The sequence below is a fragment of the Scleropages formosus genome, chromosome 22 (assembly GCF_900964775.1).
Source record: "Scleropages formosus chromosome 22, fSclFor1.1, whole genome shotgun sequence".
In the NCBI taxonomy this organism is placed as follows: Eukaryota; Metazoa; Chordata; class Actinopteri; order Osteoglossiformes; family Osteoglossidae; genus Scleropages; species Scleropages formosus.
In genome coordinates this window covers 9,768,362-9,780,743 of record NC_041827.1, presented here as the reverse complement: position 1 = coordinate 9,780,743, position 12,382 = coordinate 9,768,362, and the positions used below count along the sequence as shown (strand labels likewise).

The window sequence follows — 12,382 nt, the reverse complement described above, 5'->3', positions numbered from 1 at the left end:
CCCCTGTATGATATGAGACAAGCAGTGTGTGTGTGTGTGTGTGTGTGTGTGTGTGTGTGTGTGTGTGTGTGTGTGAGATACGGCTAGATCTGCTGAGACACACATTTTTGCTGCAAAGAAAAAAAACGTTTTGACACACACAAACACATTTTCTGAACCACTTGTTTCATTCAGGGTCGCGAGGAGCCAGAGCCTAACCTGGCAACACAGGGCGTAAGGGGACACACCCAGGACGGGACACCAGTCCATCGCAAGGCACACCAAGTGGGACTTGAACCCCAGACCCACCGGAGAGCAGGGCCCAGTCCAACCCACTGCACCACCGCACCACCGCACCACCCCCCCCCCCATGTTTTTGACATGTCTATTTTTAAAATATTTCACTTTTATGATTAAAAATATGTTTTTGGAGAAAATATTATTTACACCAGCTCCTCTTTTAAATTACTTTTTGTTCATTGCTAAAATAATGCACTGTAAGCCTAACGGAGCTTCTTACATTCCTGCAATGTAAAACAGATTTAAAAAATGACTGGGTTAGTTTTTGGTAAAGATGCTAAGTACGTTTGGCTCCAGAGAATTAGCGACAGTCGTCCCACTTCATTCAGACGGAAAAGCTGGCATAGTACTACAGTACAGTACAGTACAGTAGAGTACATCATTTCACTGTAACACGAGCTCGTCACTGTTCGTGTCAGCACCCTGCGGGAATAAGTGAAATCTGCTAGTAACTGCAGTAAATGAACTGTGGAAATCAAAAAAAATAATGTTGTGCACGCGGCAGAGAATAATTACAAACCGTATCGATTAAGGGGTGCGGTGGCGTAGCGGGTTTGGCCGCGTCCTGCTTTCTGGGGGTTCTGGGGTTCGAGTCCGGCTTGGGGTGCATGGCGATGGACTGGCATCCCGTCCTGGGTGTGCGTCCCCTTCCCGGCCAGCCTTACGCCCTGTGTTGCCGGGTTAGGCTCCAGTTCGCTGCGACCCCACTTGGAACAAGTGGCTTCAGTCAATGTGTGTGTATCAATTAAATATGATGTGGTAAAGTGTGAGCAAGAAGAGTGTCTGTGAAATATCGCTGGAATTGTGGCGTTGCTCTTCCACAAGTGACACAGGTTTGAATATGAAAGAAATGTGTTTCTCCGGACAATGTCCAGTGACACTGGAGACTGGGAAGCGGGACTAAGACAGGGGCCTGAATCTGGCCTTGTGCTTCTGAAACCACCTGGGCTTGTAGAACATGTCATATAGTCAAAGGACTGGGCCCTGTCATCCTGAAGGACACTCCTTCCAGAAGGGAACAAGTGCTGCTTTGTGGGATGCACATGTTTGTTTGGTCGGAAAACACAGCGCAGCACAGTACTTTTTCAGTTGCGATGTAGCGGAAAGAGCTCCCTCCCTCTCAGAACTGCTGAGTCCCTCTCAACGTTCAAGAATCATCTCAAAGCACACCTCCTTTGAACCCACTTCTCTTCTCTGATTTCCTACCTGTTCCATGAAGTGGTACTGGGCTATCTGTCAAGAAACGCTCAATTCCCTTTCAGTTCAATTTTCGGTTCTGTATCTCCAAAATCGCACGTTTGTATCGTTATCTCTTTGCCCCTCGATGCACATTTCTTCACTCCGAGTTACACTTTGGAGAAAAGTGTCTGCGAATTGAATACATGTAAATGTCAATGTATGTACTTCAAGTCTGCACTCTGGTGAAATTGGTGTAAAAGAAAGTTTTAAGTGCTTAAAACTGTTTTTTTTTTTTGTTTTTTTTTTTTTTTTGTGTGTGTGTGTGAGATACCAGGCCCTTGTCTTCAGTTTCCTGCTATAGTTCATCTGATGTTCTGACACCATTACTGTGGTTTTGGACTTACAGTGAGACATTTCAGCTTGGTGACTTGAGCCACGATTTTAAAAATGTTTCAATTACTACCGAGACGTTTGTCAGTTTTAATTTAACACTTACCACTTTTAAGAAATACACAAATTGCAATATTTCTGACATTTTCTTTAGCATGTGCTACAAATGTTAAACTTGCTGTTTTTCGGCACATGGCTTTCTCTGAGATGACGGTATATTCAAGAACTTTGCCCTCCATAAATTTCTGAGGGCTAGGGTCATTACACGCCTTCGGTGTAGTTCTGGTTTCTTTTGGTTCGTTTCGTCTTTTACCTTCATTTTGAGTATTTTTATCAGATTTGCGTTTCTAACATTTTCTTGCGTCCCATCCAGGATGCACGCCCCCCGGCCTTGCGCCCGATACTTCCGAGATAGGCTCCAGCTCGCCACAGCCGACAAGCGCTTGCTGAAACCGGCAGACGAATATTTTCTTATTTTGAAACAATATTGAAAAGAACATTTTTAAAAAAGATGCCGAAGCAGCGCGTAAGTCAGCTTTTTAGAAGCGTCCTCAACTTTAATGAGCAACGCAAGAATGCATTCAAAGTTAACTATAACTGACCTAAAGTACGCTGAGAGCATGTAACACTTAGTGCTTTCATTTTCCATGACACAAAAGGAAGATTCTGCAGTAAAACTATTAGACACACAGGAGGTCTCACATCCTCAGCTGACTGAAGTTGGACGCTTTCTTCTGGCCTCGTGTTCTTTGAGGATTGGCCGCCGTGAGTCATTTCACCGTACACAACATGCATGTCAATATAGATCACAGCATCCTTGTAACACCACACCAGGCACCGCGCATAGAAGTGCCCTCTCTGTTCACCCATCTCTTATCTCCCTTTTCTTCACGACGAAATGAATCCGCTATCTTCTCCTCGGGACACTCTCACCTCCGTCCCTCAACCCGGCAAGGCGGAAAAAAACAAAGTTCCCTATTAAACGAACGCAAGTGGAGAGGAAGAGAAAATAAAGAGATGGTTGATGGAGGTGGCAGAAAGCGCCCAAAAAAAGCAACTTGAGTGGTTAAAAAAAAGAAAAAACAAAAATGAAAGAGCTGTGCCTTTTTTTCCTTACATCCCCTTTGGTGCTGCTCTGGTGTGTGTCTGAGCACAGCCCCGCATTCAGAGCCGCGGAGAGGTGCGAGGAAGGTTGTGTGAATGGGCCCGCCTGTCCGTCAGGGCACGTTGCATTCACACGTGAAACACTGCGCCATTCATTCTGCTCCAGCTCCAAACCTGCTTGCTGAATATCAACACGGGCCGGGCAGGCGAAAGAGGAACGGCGAGGGGGGACCACATAGATTCAGCAGACAATACTTTGCATAAATGGCTGCAAAGACCTCGAATGGATGGAACCGTGGCCAGGCAATTACTCATTTTTAGAGCAAATGGATCTCTGGGGTGACACTGCTTTTGGAACTATTAGCTGTGTCACATGTTCTTAGGATGTCCCTTAACTGTTTTCTTGTCATATTTAATTCTCATAGAGTACTTTACTTTATTCAGCAGACACTTTTCTCCAAAGTGACTTCCAATGAACTCTATGTTGTGTTATGAGCCCATACACCTTATTCACCATGGTGACTTACACTGCTAGATACACTACTTACAATGGGTCACTCATCCATACATCAATGAAACACACTCTCTTTCTGTCGCTCACACACTATAGGGGAACCTGAATAGCATCTTTTTGGACTGTGGGAGGAAACCAGAGCACCCGGCAGAAACCCACACAAACATGGGCAGAACATGCAAACCCCACACAGACTGAGTGGGGATCAAACCCACGTTTTCTCACACCACCCAGGCACTGTGAGACAGCAGCACTACTTGCTGTGCCATCATCATTGTTAATGCAACATGAATTAAGAAAAGTCCAAACAAGGGAAAAGTGGTAAAATATGCACCGGTTCTGTGTGCGCACACACATACACACGCACGCACACTTTCAGAACCACTTGTCCCACACGGGGTTGCAGAGCCTACCTGGTAACACAGGGCGTAAGGCCAGAGGGGGAGGGGACACACCCAGGACAGGATGCCAGTCTATCACAAGGCACCCCGAGCAGGACTCGAACCCCAGACCCACAGGAGAGCAGGACGGCGGTCCAACCCACTGCGCCACCACACCTCGTTGTGTGTGTGTATATATATTTATATATATATATAAATAACTGTTTCTTATTTCTTTTTCCATTGTCAATTGCGTATAGCCATATACTTCTATAAACCCTAAAGGTGCTGAAATTTTTTACATGTTTACTTAAATAATTTGTTTTAATTATTAGGTGAACAATGAGTTTCCATTTTTGGTATGATTTTTTAGTAGAGGTAACATCTTCAGCGCACAGAAAACGCACAAGGGGGGGATGGAGGAGGAGTCTGTTTATTTGCACTATCAAGTGACCATCAATAGATGGACAGTCGTGATTTGTTGATTGGTTTACCCCGCAGTTTGACCCTTTGCTTTTTGTCTTTTCAGATTATATTCATCAAAAGAATTTTGCCCGAATACATATGTGCCTATTTTCACCAGACACGTACAAGGACACCTGTGGTAGTTGTCAAAGGATAAAGCGCACTAGCAGTGCATTAAGTATAGATTGCAGTATTGAAGTATAGATTCTTGCAGCTGTCAGCGGTAAAGTTCACTACGGTTTGCTCTTCGCAGCTGGTAAGGCATGCAGCTTGAAATCTCTTCAGAATTTACTTCTTGCTCGTCTACATCCAAGGCGTGTAGTAAAATTCTGCCCATATTATCCATGAGTTCAACGGGGATTGTCCTTGATTTGCCAAATTCCCAAGATTAGCTCTGTGCAACTTACATTTGCATTAAATTCATGGTAAAGGCACTTTTCTAAAGTCTCTTATTTTGTGAAGCCCTTTACTGCTTTTTACACTTTGGTAGGTATGTAATATACGTAGGACCTGAATATTCACAGAATGTATCATAGTAGGGCGCATAATACAGCGTCTTGGTTCAGGATACCCTCTTTGTACATGGTAGACATGAACAGCAATGGATGGGGGTGTTTGATGAAGCAAGATGTGGGGCAGATGGTAGCGAAGAAGTTAGAGTTACTACCTTTCCATCCGAAGATTGCAGGTTTATTCCTCACCTCCGGATGTAGTACCCTTGAGCAAGGTACTGTACTTTATTGCTCCAGGAAAATTACCCAGCTGTATAAATGGGTAAATAATTGCAACCTTAAAACTGTAAGTCATTTTGGAGAAAAGCATCCGGTAAATATAATAATCACCATCAACGAGCCAACAATGTGGAGTGTGTCATGAACAGTTTATATAACAATTAAACATTGTGGACCTCATGAGTCTATCAAAAATTGATGTGGAGAATCGAAGACACTACCACTCAAGCACAAGAAATAATGTAACATGTTGTGTATCATTTTTGCAACAATGAGAAATGTGAGAAATATCACCTGTGTTACAGTTTTGAAGAAACACACCCAATACTTTTTTTGTGGGTTGCTAGATCAGGTCCCACTATGGATAATGGCAATGTTGTGGAATCTCGAGCTGTTTATTACAATTGTATCCATCCATCCATCCATCCATCCATCCATCTTCCTCCGCTTTATCCGGGGCCGGGTCGCGGGGGCAGCAGTCCGAGCAGAGTCCTCCAGACTTCCATCTCCCCGCACACCTCCTCCAGTTCCTCTGGGGGAACCCCAAGGCGTTCCCAGGCCAGCCGGGAGACATAGTCTCTCCAACGTGTCCTGGGTCTGCCCCGAGGCCTCCTCCCAGTGGGACAAGCCCGGAGCACCTCCCCAGGGAGGCGTCCAGGAGGCATCCGGAACAGATGCCCGAGCCACCTCAACTGGCTCCTCTCGATGCGGAGGAGCAGCGGCTCTACTCCGAGCTCCTTCCGGGTGACTGAGCTCCTCACCCTATCCCTAAGGGTGCGCCCAGCCACTCTGCGGAGGAAACTCATTTCTGCCGCTTGTATCCGCGATCTCATTCTTTCGGTCATGATCCAGAGTTCATGACCATAGGTGAGGGTAGGAACGTAGATCGACCGGTAAATTGAGAGCTTCGCCTTACGACTCAGCTCCCTCTTCACCACAACAGACCGGTACAATGACCGCATTACTGCGGACGCCGCACCGATCCGTCTGTCGACCTGCCGCTCCATTTTTCCCTCACTCGTGAACAAGACCCCGAGATACTAAACTCCTCCACTTGAGGGAGCAACTCCCCCCTAACCCGGAGGGGGCGATCCACCTTTTTCCGACTGAGAACCACGGCCTCGGATTTGGAGGTGCTGATTCTCATCCCCGCCGCTTCGCACTCGGCTGCAAACCTCCCCAGTGCACGCTGCAAGTCTTGACTTGATGAAGCCAACAGGACCACATCGTCCGCAAAAAGCAGAGACGAGATCTCGCGGCCACCAAAACAGACACCCTCCGTTCCCTGACTGCGCCTAGAAATTCTGTCCATAAAAATAATGAACAGAATTGGTGACAAAGGGCAGCCCTGGCGGAGTCCAACATGCACCGGGAACAGATCTGACTTACTGCCGGCAATGCGAACCAAGCTCCTACTCCGGTCATACAGGGAACGAACAGCCCGTAGCAACGAGCCCCGAACCCCATAATCCCGAAGCACCCCCCACAGGATGCCACGAGGGACACGGTCGAATGCCTTCTCCAGGTCCACAAAACACATATGGACTGGTTGGGCAAACTCCCACGAACCCTCCAGCACCCTAGTGAGGGTATAGAGCTGGTCCAGTGTTCCACGGCCAGGGCGAAAACCGCATTGCTCCTCCTGGATCCGAGGTTCGACTATCGGTCGGATTCTCCTTTCCAGTACCCTGGCATAGACTTTCCCAGGGAGGCTAAGGAGTGTGATCCCCCTGTAGTTGGAACACAATCTCCGGTCCCCCTTCTTAAAAAGAGGGACCACCACCCCGGTCTGCCAGTCCAGAGGCACCGTTCCCGAACTCCACGCGATGCTGCAGAGGCGTGTCAGCCAAGACAGCCCCACAACATCCAGAGACTTGAGAAACTCGGGGCGGATCTCATCCACCCCCGGAGCCTTGCCACCGAGGAGTTTTTTGACTACCTCAGCAACTTCAGCCAGGGTAATGGACGAGTCCCCCTCCGAGTCCCCAGCCTCAGCTTCCTCTACAGAAGGCGTGTCGGAGGGATTGAGGAGATCCTCAAAGTACTCCTTCCACCGCCCGAGAACATCCTCAGCTGAGGTCAGCAGCGCACCACTTCCACTGTAAACAGTGTTCGTGGAACACCGCTTCCCCCCTCTGAGTCGCCGGACGGTTTGCCAGAATCTCTTTGAGGCCGACCGAAAGTCTTCCTCCATGGCCTCACCGAACTCCTCCCAAGCCCGAGTTTTTGCCGCGGCGACTGCCAGAGCCGCGCTTCCGTCCCATGAGCCAGCCAGGCCCGATAGAACTCCTTCTTCAGCTTGACGGCATCCCTTACTTCCGGTGTCCACCACCGTGTTCGGGGATTGCCGCCGCGACAGGCACCGGAGACCTTATGGCCGCAGCTCCGAACCGCCGCCCCGACAATGGAGGCGCGGAACATAGTCCATTCAGACTCGATGTCCCCCACCTCCCTCGGGACCTGGTTGAAGCTCTGTCGGAGGTGGGAGTTGAAGACCTCTCTGACAGGGGCCTCCGCCAAACGTTCCCAACAGACCCTCACTATGCGTTTGGGCCTGCCAGGTCTGTCCAGCTTTTTCCCCTGCCATCGAATCCAACTCACCACCAGGTGGTGATCAGTTGACAGCTCAGCCCCTCTCTTCACCCGAGTGTCCAAGACATATGGCCGAAGGTCAGGAGAAACGACTACAAAGTCGATCATCGACCTCCGACCTAGGGTGTCCTGGTGCCAAGTGCACTGATGGACACCCTTATGCATGAACATGGTGTTCGTTATGGATAAGCCGCGACTAGCACAGAAATCCAATAACAACTCACCGCTCGGGTTCAGATCAGGGAGGCCGTTCCTCCCAATCACGCCCCTCCAGGTATCACTGTCGCTGCCCACGTGGGCGTTAAAGTCCCCCAGTAGAACGACAGAGTCCCCAGTGGGAGCGCTTTCCAGCACGCCCCCCAGGGACTCTAAAAAGGCTGGGTACTCTACACTGCCGCTAGGCTCATAAGCACAAACGACAGTGAGAGACCGTTCCCTGACCCGAAGGCGTAGGGAGACGACCCTCTCATTCACCGGGGTAGACTCCAACACATGGTGGCTGAACTGGGGGGCTATTAATAAGCCCACACCAGCCCGCCGCCTCTCACCTTGGGCAACGCCAGAATAGTGGAGAGTCCACCCTCGATCGAGGAGAGTGGTTCCAGAACCCAAGCTGTGAGTGGAAGTGAGCCCGACTATATCTAGACGGTATCTCTCAACTTCCCGCACCAGCTCAGGCTCCTTCCCCGCTAGTGAGGTGACATTCCAAGTCCCAAAAACCAGAGTTGGCGCCCGAGGTTTGGGTCGGCCGGGCACTCGGCCCCGACCACCGCCCAAATCACAATGCACCGCCCCTTACGGTTTCTCTGGCAGGTGGTGAGCCCACCGAAGAGCGGCTCCACGTCGTGGCTTCGGGCTGAGCCCGGCCAGGCCCCGTGGGCATAGACCTGGCCACCAGGCGCTCGCATGCGAGCCCCCCCCCCCAGGCCTGGCTCCAGGGTGGGGCCCCGGTAACCCCATACCGGGCGGGGTAAACGAAAGCCTTGATTTTTCCTTCATAAGGGGTTTTTGAACCGCGCTTTGTCTCGTCTGTCATCCAGGACCTGTCTGCCGTGGGAGACCCTACCAGGGGCATATAGCCCCAGACAACATAGCTCCTGGACTCATTCAGGCACTCAAACCCCTCCACCACGGTAAGGTGGCGGTTCACGGAGGAGATTACAATTGTATATTAAAGTTTATTACAAAGCTATTTTTTTACTGACAAAGTGATGAATGACAATATTCATAAGCTACATAAACAAGAAGGAAAGGGGTTGATATGTAAAGAAAACACGATAAGTCAACCAATTAAAGGCAAAAGGAAAGGAAATTGTTTAGCACAGTTCACAAATGCATCGGGAAGACGTACAGACAGATGAACGAACCTCCAAGCGCAGCATAGATTCGTTGAGCTGCTGACACAGGTTTGATTAAGTAGCCTGTGATCCAGCCTCTGCTGTAATTCAACAAAAGAAAGTACATTTCTGAAGGTCAGTACTGACTGGTATTTCTGCGCCGTACTTATTGACCTGGGACTAACTCTAATAGATTTCATAGTAGAGTTCCACCCAATCAGACCGAGCATTGAGATCACAGATACCCGCTGATCAATATTGTTGAGGCTTATTGTCATGGCTACAGAACGAGACCCGTTGGACCAACAGCTCGTTGAATTGCTACGTTCATTCTTGTAATTTTCACTGTACATCAATTTACATAATTAAACCTGCTTAAGAAATTTGCAGAAAAAACCATACTGGAATACTTATGCAGTCAAAAATGCAGTTGCCCGGAAGCGGCCGAGAGATGAGAGTAGATGTGTCATACGTTTGACTTTGTGGAACAATACACATATCAATACTTCTATAATAGCCTCCATTCTGGGTCAGCGATGTCTCAGGTGCCATGAGTTGACATGCTGGACTGGATGTGCAAACCAGAGGTTCCCTGCTGTTCATCTGGAGGTGTTGAGATCTTCTCAGGCCTCTGACTTCCTCAATCCTTTTGCCTTCATCCCAGGTTCTCACTCTTACTCCGGGGCTTTCTGCAGCTCACTCACTCACTCGCTCACTCACTCGCTCACTCACTCTCACAGCTGGAAGTTAAGGTTAGGGAAGAACAGTAGTAGCGCAGCAGTGGCAGCATCACTCCATGTAGTACCACAACCTGTCAGTAGGTGTCACTGTAGTGCTGTTGACGGTACGAATCACATTCAGAACAGCGAGTCGGGCAAACTCGAGGTGTGTGTGTGTGTGTGTGTGTGTGTGTGTGTGTGTGTGTGTGTGTGTGTGTGTGTGTGTGTGTGTGGGAGAAGGTCGTCAGACACAGATAATCTTAATTTCCGGGCAAATGACGCACGTTAAATGCTAACTTTCATATAAAAGTAATTCTATCTCTATCATAGACTCTCCTGATATATTAGCTATCCTATCTCTTTGCATCCTCTCTCCATATATATATATATATATATATATATATACACAATATACATATACACATATATATATATAAATATATATATATATATATATATAAGCAGGGGGGTGCGGGGGTGCGGTGGTGCAGTGGGTTGGCCCGCAGTCCTGCTCTCCTGTGGGTCTGGGGTTCGAGTCCCGCTTGGGGTGCCTTGCGGCGGACTGGCGTCCCGTCCTGGGTGTGTCCCCTCTCCCTCTGGCCTTACGCCCTGTGTTACCGGGTAGGCTCTGGTTCCCCGCAACCCCGTATGGGACAAGCGGTTCTGAAAATGTGTGTGTGTGTATATATATAGATCCCAGTGGTGTTAAACTACTGTCACATTTTTTCAATATCATTCTAATTGTTTAGATGGAAAGAATTTCAGACTCTACATTGCCACTGCAGAAACATTACACGTCCAAAGGATGACTGAAGATGATGACCAACTATCATGATGGACGAGACGTTTCATGCTGAGCTGGGGATTCAAGCTACCATAGAGCAACAATATCATTATTACTTGTTAACTGGTTTAGAATTGTTACTTAATCTAGAATGCCCAGGATGGGTGGGCAGCCACTGGCCCTTGGACCCCCAGAGGTATTTTTTCTCCCTCGATTTTCAGTTGGAAGTTTTTGTTCCTTTCCTCCGTGGCCAGTAGGCATACTTATAGCTCTATAAAAGTATTATATTATGATAGTTGGTAGTCAACTGTCTTCTTTGTTTCTTTATCTGACTTATGCCTGTGTTAAAGCGCTGTGTCACTGTGTGAGAAGAGCGCTCTGGAAAAATCAATTGAATTGAATAGATACGACGAACAGAGTAAGAAATAACACTTGCAATAATAGATGTATTGATAGTTTGATATTTTAGTGTTTGTTAACAGTGGGCTATGTTCACCTCGTGAGCTACATTAAGCAAAAGTTGAAAATAACCCCAGTGTGTTGCAGTTTTCTTTGTCTATGGTACATGTGACGACTAAGAACGCAGCGGCCTGTTTTTCATCCTTATTGTCCCGTTGCAGTGCAGAAATGAAGGTAGAAGACACCTCGTCCAGCACTATGGCCAAAGTTCTTTGTTAAACTGTAGGCAGTATATATGACTATAAGCTCAATGAAATTTTAAAAGAGTATATGAACGTTCTCATATAATTACATCCTGAGTTAAAATTAAACAGGATCCCAGCCCTACTTTGGTTTTGACATATGGAAGCTCTCACTGGTCGAATTTGAGACGGCCACAAAATGAAATTGAGCAAATGATGCTTCTGTAGGTGACGCGTTCCTTTGTGGCAAGAACAGAGAGCCACGGTGGTCTTGGTAACGCGCAACATATGAAGACCACGATGCAAATCTCGATCAATATTCAAATCGTGAGGTAGAGCGATGCGATGCGACAAGAACCAATGGCTTTGTCTGTGCCCATTTAAGGGAAGTCCTTAAGATGTGTAGGGTGCAATTTCAGCTGCAGAGTGACAACACTTGTCACCATGATGAGAATCCTCACTGCTCTATTAGTTCTGCATTGTAAGTATCATCCTCACTTGCTCCTCCCTTGCCTCTTGGTCAAGTCTGCTCCTGTAAGTGAAATGTTGTAAATAAGTGCATTTTATGTCTTCGCTGCTTCAGTTTCTTCAAGCGAAGAGGTTCTCGTTGAGTCTGCGGTCACCATGGCGGTGAAAATCGGGGACACAGTCATCCTGCACTGCAGCCACAAGCACAGTGAAGAAACTCTTTGGCTTGGACAGCGCTGCGATGAGGTTCCCTTCATCATTATATGCGCCGGTTGTGGATATAGAGATAAATACTTCAGGGGCTTTAACGGGCAATTTTCGACCGTGAAGAACTCACGCAACGGTTCTATCGGCCTGCGGATTCGAAACGTTTCTGATTCAGACCTGGGACTTTTCTACTGCACTACAAAGTTTGGAGTTCCCATGCTTGTAGGATCAGGTTACAAGCTTTACCGCGCAGGTGAAAAGACATGGTGCATATCTGAAGTGAATTAAATAATATATAATTCATTAACTGCATCCCAATACTCATTTACCAGGAGAAAGTAGTTATTTTTTTAATGTGTCAGCAGAAGGTCCGGCTTCACCCACATCGAGTCCCCCTGACTACGTGACAACCCGTCCCGCTTCCCCGGGGTCCTCAGCTTGTCTTGGGTTGTCCCACATCTGGGCCTTGGCTCTGTGTCCGCTGTGTGCTCTGCTTGCGGCTCTCATCTCCGCCAGCTGTGTCTGCTGGGTCTGCCGGCGAAAAGGCGAGTATTTCCACTCATGGCACAGTTCCATTGTCTGTATCCATTAA

The 12,382-nt window shown here is 47.9% G+C and overlaps 1 protein-coding gene across 1 annotated transcript; it reads left to right on the top strand.

Annotated features, from left to right (window-relative positions):
• The first annotated feature begins 11,554 nt into the window (after nt 1–11,554).
• On the top strand, nt 11,555–12,382 carry LOC108918300 (uncharacterized). The gene is made up of 3 exons (XM_018725420.2): nt 11,555–11,596; nt 11,699–12,043; nt 12,156–12,382. The coding sequence occupies exons 1-3, from the start codon at nt 11,560–11,562 to the stop codon at nt 12,380–12,382; spliced, it is 609 nt and encodes a 202-aa protein (XP_018580936.2). The 5' UTR covers nt 11,555–11,559.